Raw genomic sequence first — 19,214 nt, 5'->3', positions numbered from 1 at the left:
ATGCGCTGATATAAGAATGAAAATATACATATAGGATCTTTGGAAATGAGATAGCCCAAATACTAGGATCAGAAGAACACTCTGAAATAAGTACGGTTTGTTCAGTAAAAAAAATTCGTAAAGATATTCGTGTCTAAGATACAGAGAGCTGAGAGAGAATAAGTCAAATTTCTTACAATTTTTTCCTGGGGTTTTTTGTTAATTAACTTTAGCATCAAAATAATGTTTTCAATGAATCGACGAAAAAGGAAGAAAAAAAGAAGAATGAATCGGTCATTTTTTTTCATATTTACAGGATGTTTCATTGGTGAATGGAAAAACTTGAACAGTGAATATAGAACAACTAGAATCTAGATATACTCCATTTATTGGGTCTGACTGCCTTGGTTACCGAAATACAGGGTGGTTCATGAATTTTGCTCATTTCCAAGGTCATAACAAGCGAACCACCCAGTACATTTTCTGGCACACATCTTTCTTTCTTAAAGCTCAAGAACTTATGATCTCAAGGAAAATCCAGGTATGGATTAACAAAAAATTATGTAACGATTGTATCCTTTTGCTTTACCAATTTTCCACTTGAAAGTGAAGTAAGAACAAGTAATGTATTTATGATCTAAGAATTGGCAGTATAGTTCTTTGAAACTTTGCTGTACAACTGGTAAACAACGCGGGGTAATACAATAGATCTATAGGTCACAGTATTAACACGGTTAATATGGCGTTATGATTACCCCTTCTGCAACCTAATTCAATCTACCATGTTAGAAATCTCAAGGTTGAAATAAAAAAAAATACTCTTCTCATTTATGCCATTTATTAGATGTTAACACGGTATATAGCTTTAGCGAAACTTTCTCGAGCCAAACATAATTCTTCACTCTTCAGTTAGGTAATCCAGCGATCTCTGCCTAATATACCCTCTCACACCATCGTTGAGAGGTGACTCTGCTGCAACGCGGCGGCTCCCTTAAATCTGCCGGGGCCGCATTAAAGTGTGGCGCAACGCCCATAACGCCACCTCTCGGGCAGACAGACTCACTACATAGCGTTATGATTACCCCTTCTATAATCTAATTTAAACTACCATGTCAGAAATCTCAAGGTTCAAATAAATAACATTATTCTTATTTGTGCCATTTATTGTAGATGTAAAACAAACCAATAAATACAATAAACTAAAAGCAACCGGCATCCACAGACTAAGCTGGCCTTATTGACCGCTCACTAATTTGAAAATACTTCCTACCAATATTATCGTATCTTACTGATCTCAGTCTATGGAAGCCTTTTTTTTTTCAAGAAATACGTTTGTAGGTTTTTCCATAAAAAATTTATAATCACAGGTTGGAATAATCTCTTGGAATGACAAAATAAAACTGTCTAATCTGGTTACACATCACAGCTTGAAAAAAGGAAAACTTTGCGCCTACCAGGTCATCACATGAATAGATAGTAGAGAAAAGGTAATTGTTAAAACATCAGTTTGCATATTCACATACGACTCAAATACTTTGAATTATTTTTGGATAAATAATTCTTCAGGAATTAACAATATTTATTGACTGGATTAGGTCATCGGGAAGTGCTGCTAGAGAAACAAAAGCTTTCATATGTTATGAAGGCCTCATAAAATTAAATGAGATAACTATACAGAGCAAGTCAAGTTATACTATCAACCGTAAAGATGGATGCAAAATATTTAGAATATCGGAATAGTGTATGAAACATTCGAAAAATTAATATTCAGAGTTTGCTTAGTTTCATGAGATTAACTCACTTTTAATTTTTCATTATCTAAACTCATTTTGTTGTAGGGTTAATGTTTAAAAGCTCGAAGCTTCTCAATGTTTTCTAACTCAATTCTCTCCTGAGGTTCACTGAGACATCTCAAAAGCTTAGATCTTATAAGATTCAGGAGAACTGTTTTTTGTGTAGGCTTTGTTACTGTGTCCCATACCCAGACCAGGCACATTACTGTTAATTTTTTCCCAACAGCGTATAGTTAGACGGTCCCTCGTAACCAGAAAATTTATTTTCTTGCGGCCTTTGACTCAGGAATACCTACCCACAATATTTAACAATCCATAATAATTCAATATTTAGACAAGATTTCGATTAGTAACTATCCTTCGTTAATCTCGCTCATTTCCAGATCACAAAAAGTCTTGCAGATTCTTAATTATAGAATCGCAAAATATTTCAGTCATATTGCTGTTGAAATATTCCCTTATATTTTACAATATAGAGAACGTATCGAAGTGAATTGATATCCGAAAAAACTAATCTCATTCTCAAAGGACCTTATTTCATCTAGAAAATAATGAGCTCAAAGTAAAATATCTATACTATTTTTTATTTGAGCTTATTATTTTCCGTTTTAACGATTTCACTCTGAAGAAGATTGAATGGTTTACTGGATTATTTAATCTCATTAAATAGTATATAAATTTTGAGGTTGATGTAAAACTTGACTCCTCCTTGTCATGAAAATCTCTCCACCTAAGGCGTTATTTTTTTTTTTTTTTTGTGCTGAATCTAACCTTCATTTAGATTTTTCAGTCAGCTATTAGAGTTAACTTTCAGAATTTGGTCAATCCTTAGTATTTCATATTAGCATTAGATAAAATCACAGATAATAATAGAATTTCATATCGATAATTGTTAAAACTGAATCAACACAATTGAGGATACATATACAAAAATAAAATAAATATGAAAAGAAAATTACTTGAAGTGTTCCAATGAAGTCTCACTTCGAAGTCTTCATGAAATGCAATCGAAACAGATTATTACCTCATATTAACCTAACAGTATTAGTGGACATTCTTAAACAATGATGAACAAGATGTCCTAATAAAATATTATATTAGGAGTATTTAGATTTATCCAGTGTGATGTATTCAGATCTATATTGAATTGCGCAGAAACCTGAGTTTCATTTCACGTTGATATGTAGGAAAATCTTGAAAACTCAGAATATGTTTCAACATATAAATCCTGTTTGTTTTAGAATTATAATACTTCGGCGTTCTGATATACGTTTAATCGCCAATTTTTTGTATAGCACCTTTGATTTATTTGTTCCATGATTATGTACATGAGTTACAATATTGTTTAAAGTTTAATCAAGAAATATAAAATTTGTCGAACTAGATAAAATAGGTATTACATCAAATAATACTTCAATTTGATTTTATTTTAACGCCAATACTGTCATTTATAACCACTATCGCACCAATTTAATTCAAACCTACAAGGGTTATTTACCAAAAACTGAGATAGCCCACTCCAAGTAACTTTCATCTTGCAAATCTTATCACCCTATATATATAATCATTCCTTTGGAATGAACTGTCAACCTTCTACTCTGAAATAAGTATATATCACATAATTAAAAGATAAACCTGATTAGCTCTCAACTTTCGATGTAAGAGATGCCTAAGTATATCGTTTTGATGTCTCCTCTTAACATGCATGTATTGCTGGAATGTCTATGCTAAGATCTTGCAACCCCGAAAATTCATGAAGTGTCCACAATGTCCTCCTAATGAACTTAGCGATTCTGTCGTAATTTTATCCGGAGAACAAAATAAGTGAAGAACCTCAAGGTTAAAAAGATGCCAATTAGAACAGAAACATTAATTATGAACGTATTCATATCGTCCTTCATTGACATGTCCTCGAGGAATTGTTTGGGATACTTGAAATGGCAGTAGTCGTTCTTGCAATCCAGCTTCTTTCTGTCCAAACCGTAAATGGCTATCATAGTCCCTTCGAAACTATACTTGACGTAGCTGGCGTAAGGTAACCACTTCAGGTAGTACGGTATGTCATCTAGATTAGCAAAGAAACCAGAAAATAATACCATAGGTATTGTGGATATTGGTCCAAGAAATACTCCACTCTGTAAAAGAAAATTCATATTAGTAACTTTTGATTGTAACATATATCTAGGTAGACAATGCGATAAAATAACATCCTTTCAATTCTTCATGGATGTGATGGACTAGTTTAGTGATGTTGATAATACTATATTTGACACGATAGAATCAAAATATAGAGCAAAACTGATAAATCAGTGAAAAAATTTTGAAAATCCATCAATAAATGACTGAGAAATAGATTATTTAAGTTTACGTATTTTAGCGCGGAACGTCTTTGATCTGTGACGTCACGGCTCTTGCCTGTGATCGCTACACCATAAATTACGTTTAAATACTTAGCCGCGCCAAGGCTCTCGCGCCGTTTGTAGTTGTACAGTGTAGTTTTAACTCGAGTTTTGTTTTTATGTCACCATAATGGAAGAAGGCTTCGTGAAAGGACAAAAAGACAATTTGCCTAAAATAGATATATTCGCAGTGATGGAGTTTTTTTTCTTCAAATCCATCTTATGCCAGTGCAGAAATAAAAGGAGTTAAACTTTTCAAGTAAGTATCTACTTTTGAGTTTGCTTCATCATGGTTCAACTTATAACGATGATTTATTTAAAAAACGTTTCATAAAGAGTTTGTAGTTGAGTGCTGGTTGTTGAAGTCTATCAATGGCAAAACATATTTATGTGAGGAGTTAAAAGTAAAAAGAGAAAAAAGTAATTTATATGTATGTATATAGTAAGTTTTTTCAGCCATCGTGTAACGAACAAAACACGACACGAACGGCACAAGTGATTGTACACCAATGAATTCGTAAGCACTCTGCGAATACCAGTCGTCTAGTGTGTGACGTCACGACACTTACACGTACTATGAAATTATTCTTCCAAGCGCAACTTCAAAGTTCCATAACTTTTTTATTTCTAGAGATATTTCAATGATTCTTCCACATTTTTGTTTCATTTTACTTAAATTTTTAGAATTAATCCTTAACAAAAAAATGAAAACTAGTCCATTATTATGTTTTTGAATGGATGTGTCTAAGAGAAATTTCCAATAATCCCCCCTAAAAAACTGCAAGGAGAGCTTAGTCGAGGTAATTTGAGAGAGCTAAATACTCTCCCTTGTCTTGATGTAGTCCTTGCATGGTCCTTGAGATTTTGTCACCAATTCAAATCACACGTTCATGTCAATGAAGAAATCCAAAACCGAGTGTTAGTATGCTTAGAGGTCATCAGCAGCTATATTCATATATACCTTCAAGACTAACCCTGTATTTATAGGTGGTCTTCAAGGGTGCAATTAGTGCATGAATGCTCAAAAGCTTCTATTTTTTCTAAATAAATAAATATCTGTGATTTTGACGCCACTATTGATACGAAATTTTGTACAAAATTTTAACTACCTCGGAACCGTTGTCTCTGAAATATTTTTTTACGATATCTTGTTTGAATTTTTTTGAGATCCTGAAAACGCTATCATCAAGTATCGGAACCTCTAGTCGAATTTTGCTCACTAACGAGCTCAACCATGGCATTTGGGTCCAACTTTGCCCTGAATGAAATTTTTAAGTATCTGGCTCTTTTCCTTCGAGAGTTATCATGTTTACAGATGATTCTGACATCGAAGCACTTGCACATTCCTCGTGCTCTAAGGTTTAATTCATATGTATGTAACATAATACTCATATGTATGTAACATAATATACATATGTATGCAACATAATATTTAGAGTAGCTCAAGCTAGACTTCGCCCCTATATCATGAATCATTTTTTTTTGCAATAAAGGCACTATTATTAATATACTATTCTTGCTGCATTTAATTCTGTCTATATTTTCTTTTTTTTTCCCGGCTCTTATCTACTGGTGGCATAACTACCATCATATCAGCAATACTTCATAATTATTGATAAAGAACATCTGCTTCGATATTGATATATTAATCATATTAAACGGAAAACGAGGTCAAAATAGTAATCAACTCTTGAAAGTAGAGCACATCATGCATCATATATTATCGTATGGATCCTTATCCTGAATAAGAATGCAAAAAAGTATTGAAATCGAATTGATAATAATGATTAATAACACTTTGTTTTGTCTTCGTTATCTAATTGCTGTTCATACTTGAGATTTTTAAGAATATTATTTCAATGTTCTTAAGACTACTTCAAAATATTGTTTGAATTAGAATTTCATAAAATTATTTTTATTCAGGTATATTTCAGGGTTACCTACTTATATTTCGAGTTTCTCCAGCGTTTTTTTAACATTAATTTCAGACCTCATAGCAGTTGTACAAAACTGGCACCAAGGCTGCAATATTCCAAAGAAGTGACTATATATTTCCCAAAGAAGCTCTAGACGCCGAGTAAATTCAATTAATCTTCTAATAAAAGTATTTACTAACCTCTATGCTGAATGCAGCTCCCACTAAAAGTCCGAAGCTCTGTCCAACAAGAGCGGTGGCTACAGAAATTATAAGAACCATAGAAAACCTTGTGAATTCCATGGGTTGAGCTGTGAGGTAATAAACTCCCATAACATATCCCATGGTCATCACAATCTGAAAAACAATGGTGAGTTGGTTTTCAATTGAATCAGAATGGATTTGGACTTACTTGAAATGGTATATCAGCTAGAGTTTTGGCGAAATAATAAGCTTTAACTGAATACCAGTAATTCAAATGCTCTCTGACAAATACTGACATCTCCACCGGAACTGCAAACAAAAAATTGCAAATTTCAAACAAAAACTTGTATAATAAGATAGGAGTAAAATATATTGAATTTCTGATATAACAATAGCTACCACGAGATAATAACAGAAGAGCTGAAATTCCCATGGGACCATTTATATTCTAATACAAAAATTCGGTCCAAATAATTTCATTAGGATCGGATAAGTAGAACGAGAAATATTGAAATTTTACATTTATGCATGAGCAAGTAGCAGCTAATATCATAAAGACATTGAGGATATCAATTTCAACAGGTGATCATAGATCTTCTCTCTTACTCTTCTGTGAAATGGATATGCAAATCAACATTCACAATTGTATAACAATTTGAGAGAATTTAAGTTCATTTTTCGGTTGATGTTGGTCAATATTTGATTACTCTTAAGTATAAAGGCCAAATGAGTCTATTTGATGAAAATATTTCTTCGTTTGGAATTGACAATTGTTCTAGACAAAAAAGTATAAGTGTATCGAAAAGATATATCAGATAGTGAAGGCACAATAATGTAATAATTTTTATATTTATATGCGATTGCCTTCATCGAGAAGATTCATTCGACCTATATAATTCGAAGTATGTGATCAAATATTGATTAGAGACAACTTCAACTAAAAGATGAAATTAAATTCTCTAAAAATTATTATTTCAATTGTAAATGTTGCATATGCATTTCACAGAATAGTAAGAGATAAGGTCTATACTCTATACAATCCCTGTTGATATTGCTTTCTCTGTATATCATACCAGAGAAACGTTTTCTTTCAGTTAGCCTACGGTGTTCTCAAATGCAAGTTAGTGAAATGAATATACAAGTGTTAAGTTTGTAAATGCAGTAATTTTTTATAATTATGAGAAAAAAATTGTATTGAAAAATCCCGAAACGTCCTTCTGTCTTTATATTAGTTCAGTTATTCAATTCATTAACCGTTCACTCAATTTGTACAGTTTTGGATTATTTATTTTTCTTTTGGTTGGTTTCAATATTTTGTCAGTTGTAATTGAATATCTAAGCAAAAAAAAAGATATATCAAAGTACTGAAACTTTCACTAAGGTTTCATCACAATGATGTCTTAATTTTGGGCGCATTATTTTGCCAATAAAAAGAAAACGCTAGGATCCATTCCATTCAAAGATCTAAAAGAAGAAGTATAGTAAAACGGCAAAAATTCTAGATTTTAAATAACAGTGAGGGTGCACAATGAACTGTAACTATACCAAAATCATTTCTCAAATTACTCACATGTCAATATCGTTGGCATCATCGAAGTGAACATTGTGAATAATGTTATAAAGAATAGGCAACCCGCATTACTCATAACTTTGGCAGCATCATTTCCTATATCGTAATAGATGAGGCCTAGTAGAATTCCTATAACAACATGCGATAACAATCGTAACCTAGTCAACATTTTGTCTCTCAATATTATGTACGTTGTTCTCTTGAGCAAAATCCAAAACTGCAGAAGTCCAGATGCTGGAAAACTCTGCAGTCCCAACTGAGCTAAATTGTCTGAGGAATCCAGAAGGGATGTGGTGCAGGTCGGTGCATGGGCAGATCCTTTCGAGATTCCATTTTGTATGATAGATTCAGGGGTTACTTGAGATTTGCTGATGTCGTTTTTGATCTTCTTAGCTTCGAGTGCTTCTTGTTCTTTCAATGCCAGTTGTTGGAATGTTTTGGTGCACATTCCATCGTTAACTGCAACTACCAGCTTCTGAACGTAGTCTCCATGCTCCCCACTAGCGACCTCCATAACTAAAACATGAAATATTCAGTATCTATTGAACGTATGAATCATTATGTCTTTCAAACATACAGGTCGAAAAGATTTCAACTAATAAATATAAATAGCAGCATTCATTCTTTCTATGTTCTCTGATCTCGAAAATAAACAATTGTCGAGGATGGTAAATCTCTGCCAGTTTCACAGAAGATATTGAACTAATCCAACGAAATTCAAAAATTCGAACAGACATATATTATGAGATCATATTCCTATCAAGTACCTAATAGCATGAATAGCCCAGAATTCTAATTCTAGGCTTCTTCTGTACTCTAGTACAGAAACGTTGCACTTCAAATTGCATTTGAAAATCTTCGGAATAACCCGCTGTAAACCTTGGCTTATGACCGAGCAGCTTTCCGGACATGTTGGTGAGTATTCTTTTGGCGTTTTACTTTTTTTAATTTTTTTCTCATTTTGCTAAGCATCTCGTGGGTTCGAATCATATGCTTGACGAAGACACCAATTTTGGGATATTACACTGTTGGAGAAACAAACCTAGATTTTCATAATACGCATTAAATCATATGGTATCAGGAATCTAGTTCGTTATCCCCCCCTCATCAAAAAGACAATTCGTCAGTCATAAAAGACAATCGCTATAATATACATGTATCGCCGCTTATATTTTTCTGCTTTCGTTTTCGCTTTTGCTTTACTATTGTAATTTCGCTGAAACTAGTGAAAGTGCTGTGCTGCTGTGCACAATAGGAATTCAACTCTGAGTTACTATAGACTTGAGGAAGAATAAAATCACCCTCTATCGCCCTTGAATATTTGGAACTACACCATCCAGGTAAGACTTCTGATACCATTGCTTTTCAAATACAGTCCACCTTATCTCTCAGCTTAAGAGCTATCGTTTTCGCCAACATACACCTTGCGAAGAAGAGCCTCCTGTTAGATAACTGGGAGAGTATGAAGATCCTATAGAAATGAGGAAAATATTTTAAATGAACAAATTGCCTATGATCTATGACTTCACACCTGTCTATTCCTCATTTCTTTTAACGAGCCTTTTACTAGTTGGTCAACGGTTGAAATTTGTATGAGTATATTTGTTCTATTTTGTTTTGTTGGTTGTTCCTTCCGTCTTTCTTGTTCTGCAGAAACATATTCCTGTCGTGATTTACCTTGATAGTTAGTTTTTTAAGTTTTTTAATTAGATGTCACTTCATTGTTGAAATCAGGTCATATGTAATTTGAATATGAACATATTGTACATACATCTTGTAATATTAATTGTTATATTTATCTGATTACCCAAAAATTATTATAGATTTCAATGTTTGAAGTTATGAAGCAAGATTTGTTTTATTAATTCGAACTATTCAGCTTGTTTTTGAGTATTGTCTTCCTTAATTGATTATCACATTGTGTACTTGATTGTTTGAATTCCTGGCATCTTTGACTTGGAAATGAGGCCATTTTGAAGGTCTCATTTATTATCATTACCTCTTGCTGATCACTACACGATGACTTTGTATCTGAAGAATTGTTAAAGTAAGATCTCTATATTTGTATACCATTGTTATTTTGTTTCTTTCATTGAATCTGATTTGCAATTTCTTTCACCGGTGCTTTTCAAAATATTCTTTTTTAATGCACATTATTATGAGTGCATTTGTGGAAAGTGCTGTGTACTTTATGTAAATCATAATGGTTCAACATAAATAGCAGTAATAGCACGTCTCTCAATAGGTCCTGAGCTTACTGTTGAGATGGCTAGGCCAGGGCCATACCTCTACATCTTGATATTAATTATAACTACATTTGTTATTTGACAAATGGATGTAAACGTTTGTGTATTTATACAACACTGTTTTTTAATGCGAAAATGCTGTGCAAGCGAAGCAATGACTTGATAAGTATTATTCAAACTGCTCCATCGAAAACAATGTAAACAATGAGTAGAAGGTATTCCATTGAAAGACATTTGACCCTAATGAAGAAGATGTTGCCTTGATTGAAACCGATTTCGAAAGCAACTTCTTTGTATAGAAAAGGTGATGGTTAGGTCAAGGACTTATTCAGTTCTACTGAATTTTCTTTCGATTCTCTGTTCTGTCGAGTATTCAAATAAGTAGTTTGGGTTGCATACATTACACAGCTCCTCTTATTTATTCTACTAGACGATCACTTATCACCGCCATAGAGAGTTAAGGAAGAAATTATTTTCGGTATTCGAAGAGATTTAGTACCCAGTTCAATGGTACTAGGTACTTGTAAGGGAAGGGTTATACTATGGTCGGTGTCATGGAACTATATCTATTGAGCTATTATCTAGATATGCAATCTACAACATAGTTTCAATTTCCGAAGAAATATTGGAATTTTGGAGCCAAATTCATAAAGGGTGTTTTTTTTAGAGCTATAGAACTTTAAATTGCAATAAAACAATGATGGATTATTCTATTGACATGAATTTCATTTCTCCACAAGATAATCTTGTGGCAATACATTTTAAATATGATTTCTGCATTATGACCGCCACGGCTGGCTCGGATGAAGTCCAATCTGGACGTCCAATTTTCGATGACTTTTTCCAACATTTATGGCCGTATATCGGCAATAACACGGCGAATGTTGTCTTCCAAATGGCCAAGGGTTTGAGGCTTATCCGCATAGACCAATGACTTTACATAGTCCCTCAGAAAGTAATCTAGCGGTGTTAAATCACAAGATCTTGGAGGCCAATTCACAGGTCCAAAACGTGAAATTAGGCGGTCACCAAACATGTCTTTCAATGAATCGATTGTGGCACGAGCTGTGTGACATGTTGCGCCATCTCGTTGGAACCACAGCTCCTGGACATCATGGTTGTTCAATTCAGGAATGAAAAGGTTAGTAATCATGGCTCTATACCGATCACCATTGACTGTAACGTTCTGGCCATCATCGTTTTTGAAGAAGTACGGACCAATGATTCCACCAGCCCATAAAGCGCACCAAACAGTCAGTTTTTCTGGATGTAACGGTGTTTCGACATACACTTGAGGATTAGCTTCACTCCAAATGCGGCAGTTTTGTTTGTTGACGTAGCCATTCAACCAGAAGTGCGCTTCATCGCTAAACAAAATAAAATGGACGTAGTGGGAGATACGTATTCCGCACAGAACCATTATTTTCGAAATAAAATTGCACTATTTGCAAGCGTTGTTCAGGCGTGAGTCTATTCATGATGAATTGCCAAATCACACTGAGAATGAATCACTTAACAGCTGTAAAATCGTTGGCAATCTTGAACAGTAATGCCAATTTAAAGTTATATACCTCGAAAAAAAACACCCGTTACATGCGCAAGTAGTCTATTCGCCAAGTAGCTTACAAATTATAACGCATAATCGCGCTTTGCAAGTCATGTATGCTTTAGTAGCATGCCAGATCTGGCATACGCGCGTAATCCATATTTCAAAAATTACTACTTTATGCCGTCATAAGTCTTTCAATTCGAGAATCAACGACCAGATCGATCAATTAACGTTATTCCTTGAATTACTCACCGTAATCAGCTGGATTGTGGTAGCTTGGACAATTCAATCCCATTGAAGAAAGGAACGGAACTAACCCCTTCACTACCCCCCTATAAATACACTGTCCCTCCGCCAAAATGTACAGATGATCGAACATTTCGAAAAGTCTGGCGGAAGGTTGATGAATAGTACAAATGATCGTCCTTCCACCACGCGCTAACGATTTCAACAGACACAAACACTGAAAACACGTTGAACTGTCTAAACCGCTAGTAGGCTCGTCGAAGAACATAACTGGAGGATTATTGACCATCTCCAGGGCTATCGAAAGCCTCTTCCTCTGTCCTCCGGAAAGGCTGCAGGCGTGGGTGTCAATACATTCTTGCAGACCAAGGGCTTCGACTACTTCCTTGACGACTATTTTCTTGTCAGCTCTGCTGATGCTCTTTCCCAATTTCAAATTCGCAGAAACGGTCAACGCTTCTTTCACAGTGAGATGAGGTGAGAGACAGTCGTCCTGCATGATGTAACAAGACATTTTACGGAATCTTCTCAAACTTCTCTCCTTTCCGTTGATGAGGACTGATCCGGTCAAGTTTGAAGTTCTGAAAGTGATTTACATATTAGGTTAATTTTCAGGTCATTAAAGGGTGCTGTAGAATTTCAAAATGAAATATAAGCAACACTCTTACTTGTGTCAAATACTTTTTTCAACAGTTTGGAGTTCAGTCAAAAATAAGATGAAGCATTGAAGATACTAAATGACAAAGAAACTACAATACTCAGAAGGAGCTGTTTGAATTTAAAATTTATTTTGGTAAAACATAGATAGTATGGCAAGGAATAAATGATTGAATTTGGAGAAAAAAATTGTGAACAATTTTTGTTACTGAAATATTCTAGTCGTTTTTTGCAAGTTTTTTTAATTTCAGACCAAACCAGCTGTTCGAGAAGATCTAAAGTCCATGTTTAGTTGTTGTTAAAAAATGCCTAGAGCACGTGTACGCGGAATTTATCGCCAGCTAAGTGAATTTGAAAGAGGTCAAATTATTGGTCTACGGAAGGCGGGGTTGTCATTTCGAGAAATCGCTAACTGTACGAATAGAAATCCAACTACTGTTATGAGATTTTATCAAGCGTGGTTTGATAATGCCCAAAATCGAAGAATAGTAGACACCGGACATCGAAGGGGGACAAATGAAACTCAAGATCGACGTCTAAGACTTATAGCCGTTAGTGACCGATTTGCGACAATTCGACAATTTTTGGCTGATGAGTGGTTAGAAGAACAAAGCCATCATATAACTGTCAAACTGTCCGAACGGTTTACCGCCGGATAAGGTCTTTTGGACTGCAGCATTATCGACCCCATTTTGTGTTACCTCTGACGGTTGAGCATCGCCGGCAACAATTACAGTGATGCAGAGAACGTCAACATTGGAATGTGGAATGGCATCAGGTCGTCTTTTTTTTTAATTAAAACAGTTAGTATACCCCCATAATTCAAATTTACAGAATTGACTATAAAAGTCAAAACCTGATAAAGGTAATTTATCATGGATAACGTGTAGGTTATGATCTCCGTGATCATCCGAGTGAACAAACAATTCTAAAATGTTTTGAAAAATTAAGTCTGCAAGATAATCCGCATTTGGCCTCAGCAATTGAATATGGCGTATAGATCAAGCTCTGAATAAGTCTTAAGAAAGTTTGTAATTATATCATTTTGACAAGTCGTGTTCTAAAATTCCTTCAAGGCCTTTCAATTTGAGGCTTCCTGAAGACGAAGACCTACGGTAATTTATAATAGAAGAATTTCAAAATAACGATTATACAAACTTAGACAAGTACCTGAAAATGTCATGATAACATGTGCTGAAAAGAATCGCTTTTGTCACTAATCTTGTGGAACACCATTTGTTGGTTTCCGAGATGTATTGGAAAAATACTGATATTTGATATTACGGAGACCTTAAAAAAGGATTAAAGATAACTACTCCAAAACAATCATATCGATATTATATAGACAGGATCTATAACAGATTCACGAAAATATCATTGTCATGGGTCTTTTAAATTATAGAAGAAGTGTGTCTGATGAATACAAAATTACTTCTTAATGACCTCTTGTAACGATTAATTTATCTACTAATTGAAGTCATTATTTAATTAGTATATATGTAATTCGGTTAGTTCATTTTGTTCGATTGATATGTTTTGATTTAGATATCCTCCATCTTATCATTAATAGACGCATATTGAAGCATTCCACACATTAAAGGAGCAATTAAAAAGAATGTAAAACATTTCAAAGGTGATAGCATGGACCAGAACTTAAAAAAACATCTTGAAAAGATCCAAGTTGGAAGTAATGGTTTGAAATGTTTCAACTATTTCCTTTTTTTCTCCAATTTTGAAAAGAAATATTAGGTATCATACATTTTTTCCTTGTAAATGTATGTAAGTAATAAAAGCTCTTTAACTTACCAACTACGGGATCGTCTAACAAGTACTAATCTTAAAATCAAAAAAACAGGATTTAGGTTCTTCATTCATTTTTATTCTGTGCGTAAATGGGTTGATCAATTCTCTGAATTTTTGGAAGAAACCTTGGTATTGCAGTTTAGAATGAATTCACTGGTTTCCTTCACAAAAAAAAGTATAGTTTTCGTTTTATATTACTTTGAAATTTTGAAGATTTTTCAATCATATTCCAATTATTTCAATAATCTACACATTATGATGACAAGATTAAAAGAAAAGCCATTTGGAGTTTGAAAAAAAATTATACGTTATCGTGTATTTCAATTTGGAAATTCAGAATATCAATAAACGGAAATACATATTAGCAAATAAGAAAGCGATAAATGACAATGATCAAAGAAATGTTTTAGAAAAAGTGGTAATTCCATTATATTGAAAAACTTTGAAGTTATTGAGATATTTGAGAATTGAGAAACCTTTCAATTTTCAAAGCGATATAAAACAAAATTATGAATTTCTTCGCGAAAAAAATTAATGAGGTTATTCCAAACTGCCATACGAAGGCAGAAATTTATAGATTTTAAGCGATTTCCGCACAGAATAAAAATGAATCTCCTCTCAAGAAATCTTGTGAGAAATATAGTTTACTAGTATACACCTCATGGAATATCTGTGCATTTTAATGCCAAAAGCAGTAGTTGCAAACTGCTAGAAGACATTCCTATAATACTAGAAACTGGAAAAAGTGGTAAGGATCAGAGTGGCGGCGTTGACCGGACACGGCCTGATTACTACACAAATATATTATCATTCTTTCCCACAAAGTATTCATTGATTTATCTTACTTTTAAAGACGATACTCACTTATAACCTGCCAAAATGTTCATCAAGGTACTTTTTCCAGCACCAGAGGGACCCATAATGGCAGTCAATTCTCCAGACTTGAAAGTACCATTCACACCTTTCAATATAGTCTTATAGCCTCTCTTTCTTCCTTCAGATATGGAATATGACAAATCATTGAACTGAATGTCAACAGGCGGTCTTTTAGGTAAATGCGACAGCATAATTGTGGGTTTTTTGTAACTGCCAGGACTGTTTTTGTTCGGTACTTTGCGTAATGTACCGCCATTGGTGTTTATTGTCATCGGTGTGGGGCCATTACAGGGGGTTATCTGTTGTTCGCTGAAAATAATTCAAAATTCAGTCTTTATGTGCAGAAAATTTATTTTGAAGAATACTGAAAATTTTTGACAGTGATTTGATATTTTCTCATGTATCCAAAATAACTCAAACAAAAATATTTCGATAAATATCAATATAATTCTAATTTTATACCGTGTAGTGACTCTTTGATTGCCCAAGAGGTGGCGTCGTGGGCTTCACATCTATCGGAAGATCGGAACAACATGAGATATAAACCCGACTATTCTTCAGTAAAGTCACCTTGCTCTGCTATGGATTTGAAGGGTGTATTTGGAAGGGATCAATGAGTGCCAAGCTAAATCTAGTGATCCCGGGATGAAATACCGAATTCCCCTGACCTCAAAATTGCCTGAGAACACCTCACAAAAACCGAATTTCAAAAGAAAAGTTCCAAAAGTTCTAGACGGAAACAAACCTAATTTTTTCCACACGAACTCAAACCTATTTTTCCTCAAAAAAAATATTATAAATTTAAAATTTCCTTTCACCAGAAAGGAGTAAAAAATGTTAGTTTTTTGTGTTCAGATTTAATTTTAAAGTCGTCAACCGTTGGCGATGAGAAAGGATGGAAAAGATTTTGTTTGGATGAAAAGAAGCCCTTCAATATAAATATGTCAGCTTATTCTGTGAACAAATACATAAACCAATAACTCCACCTATACGGGGGGACAGAGTTTTTGCTGAGGTTTTTATCTCTACTCTTGTATCATACGTTGAAATGTATGATGTCTCGTTTACATTTTCTCTTCTAATACTGAGATTACATCTACACATGCTTCGTTGTTTGAAGTTGATAATTTTTTAAATTGCTTCATCTCAAAAGAATAATACTAATAATATATATCATAAAAATAAAATCAATAAAGGGAATAATGCAGAAGTATGTGAGTTAAGATGACCTCCTTTCAACATATGAATAATCACATTGAAAAGAACATAATTTTAAATATTTTACCCTACCAGAATCAGTTGAAACGTGAACTCAATAAAACAGTTTACTATGATGAAAATATTATTGTGGTTCCTATTTTGAATTGTTAGATAAAATAAATTAAAAGCCAGTCGTTTTTCACAATTTACGTTTTGGAGTGTATAGAACCTAAAATCGAATGAAAACATTCCTTGGTCTGCTGTTCACAGTTTTTTTATTATCATGCAAATTGGTACTTAAATCATTCATTATAGCGCATTTATCATACGATTAGGTATCTACATAAATTTTCAAGGCAAAAAATTAAGTTTTAAAAAATTGCTATTTACAAGACAGAATTATGAAATCTCAAACGTTCATAGTTCTGATTGTATATAATACTGATATCATCATCATTACAACCTTGACTAAGAATCTGAAATCAAACATATGTCTTCAGGAGAGAAAATAATAAACAATTTATAGTACGTATTTATTTATTGCGGAAATTCAAGGTTCACTGCCTCGACGCCGGGAGCTTTTGAGCGCTCGTCAACGTATTATACCCTTGAAGAACGAAAAACACCTAAATATATATGAAATGGGATTTAGCATGACGGTATTGTTATCGGTTAGGGGTTATGTTATATGGATTTCCTGAAACGAATATTTCACATATACAAACAAGATTTTTATCCAGACGGATCTGTTGTCACAGAAATATTTTGTTGAACTTTTCCAATACACTTCTTGAATTTTCTGATGATGGGATCAACTTGTAATTCTGCACGAAGCTTGATATTTTGTATCTAAACCCAAAATCTCACCTCCGTCGCTTTTGCGATCACGGATAATCATATCCCTTTACTCCTATATTGACACAATCAAAACAAAAATTTTAATGTAATTATTATTTCACGTTAACATTTCACGGACAGAATTAAATTTCACCTCATCTTGAATTTTCTGTGATTTTGGTGACGTGCTCAACATGAAATTTTGCTTGGATATTGAAATTGTTATTTAACATTTCAATATAAAATTTCATTCCTATCGACTCTGTAGTTTTGAAATTATCAGGAAAACAACATTTCGAGTGGCATTAGAGATCCAAACCTGGCCTGAACTTTCTAGGTATTTTCATTACGGCCGTGTTTGAAGTTGAGAATATACAAAGCGATATTGAATTTAATTACGCATTTCGTTTGGAGAATAATTACAGAATTTTTGAATTACCTACTGAAACTGCAAAATTAGTTATTTTTTTATAAAAGATCTTGAAAACTATATAAAGTCTCCAAAGGAAACAAATTGTTTTGTATCAAAATCAATTGATTAATGACCAAATATTTCATGATAGATATCTGCTATCCTAAAGTAATTTGGCCTCATTTTCATATCGTCTAGAATTTTTTTTCCTGTTTCAATATCAACAACTCCATAACTTAAATTGAATTTTGAATGAATATATGCATAGTTTCACAAATCTGAAGATTCTTCCTTCATTAGTAAAAAAGGCAAATTATTTATATAATTAATATTAATATGTGATATGAATATTTAATATATTATGCAAAATGTGGGATCTATCAGAAAAATGAACTACTTTGGAAATAAGGTATTATTCCTTTACTCCCGAAGTAATTTTTTTTCCTAATCAATAATTCCACATTTTGCATAATATATTAGATATTCTCCTTACATATTTCCCAAGATAATAATATGGTTTTCATCCTTGAAGGTCACAATTAAATTGGGGCTTTAATTATAGAAGAGCCATTATTTTGATTAATAATTAATGACTATTTTATTCCATTCAATAAAAAAATTGGCGATAAAATATGATGATAAGTATTCAGAAACTTCCACAGTACATTCCAGTTTAATGTTGCTCTCTTGCAAAATATGTCTTTATATTATTCGAATTGAAAAGAAGAGAATTAGACAATTTTCTGTATTTTCGAAAAGTCACTAATCCAATGAATGATTTATCAAGTCATGAATTCGATCCATGAATAATTGAAAGAAAATCCTACAAATTTAAACCTTTTCTCAATACTCAACAATATGACGAAATGACAGAGCGATCCATTAGGAAAAACGACCGCTAAAAAAACAGTTCACCAGATTTATATTATAGAAGATAAAATTTAGTATTCAAAAACGTTTTTTTTTTTATTTTCAGGTATTTTATGACCTTCTTGAATTAGATAAAAAAAAAATTCTTTCACTCCCAAATTTGGAACAAAAATTTTCTTATTTGTAAACCTGCTCTATGAATATAAAAGGGATATATAAAGCACTTAAATTCAATAGAATTCATTGCTGAAAAAATGTATGAGGTATGAACATGAAATTAGAAATATGTATTGCTTTAATAATATACTAATATTTTTTCATTTTTTTTTTTGAAAGTCTCAACAAATAGAATTGAAATGTACTGCTCTGGAATGTCAAGAGGTGTTTCATATTTTATCTCATTTTTATCGATATATCTACAAAATATTAATATTAACCCACCTAGTATCACATGCATTGTTTAGAGATTCATTCACTTTATAGCAAACTGATTGTGCTTGAGTGTCGCCAGTAGGCTGTATTTGAATGTTAATGCTCTTCAGTTCTTCCATATTGAGCAGCAAAGTCTATATTGTTGTCATGAATTCATTCTTCAGAGTTAGGAGTCCAGAAACTGAAAATAAAAAATTATTATTAGTTAAGCAAATAATCAGACGAT

At 33.2% G+C, this 19,214-nt stretch overlaps 1 protein-coding gene across 5 annotated transcripts in view; it reads right to left on the bottom strand.

Annotated features, from left to right (window-relative positions):
- Positions 1–1,124: 1,124 nt before the first annotated feature.
- Positions 1,125–19,214, bottom strand: part of LOC123684860 (ATP-binding cassette sub-family G member 1-like) — a 36,486-nt gene continuing 18,396 nt past the window's right edge. For all 5 annotated transcript variants that reach the window (XM_045624340.1, XM_045624344.1, XM_045624342.1 and 2 more), the window contains exons 2-8: positions 18,998–19,169; positions 15,226–15,546; positions 11,908–12,482; positions 7,861–8,376; positions 6,499–6,599; positions 6,288–6,443; positions 1,125–3,907 (exon numbers count right to left, since the gene is read on the bottom strand). In XM_045624340.1, coding sequence (XP_045480296.1) covers positions 3,557–3,907; positions 6,288–6,443; positions 6,499–6,599; positions 7,861–8,376; positions 11,908–12,482; positions 15,226–15,546; positions 18,998–19,107 — 2,130 coding nt within the window. In that variant the 5' untranslated portion in view covers positions 19,108–19,169 and the 3' untranslated portion in view covers positions 1,125–3,556. The remainder of the gene's footprint in view (positions 3,908–6,287; positions 6,444–6,498; positions 6,600–7,860; positions 8,377–11,907; positions 12,483–15,225; positions 15,547–18,997; positions 19,170–19,214) is intronic.

This window comes from Harmonia axyridis, chromosome 7 (genome assembly GCF_914767665.1).
Source record: "Harmonia axyridis chromosome 7, icHarAxyr1.1, whole genome shotgun sequence".
Taxonomy (NCBI): domain Eukaryota; kingdom Metazoa; phylum Arthropoda; class Insecta; order Coleoptera; family Coccinellidae; genus Harmonia; species Harmonia axyridis.
The sequence above is the reverse complement of the archived record's forward strand: the minus strand, read 5'-3'. Positions and strand labels throughout refer to the sequence as shown.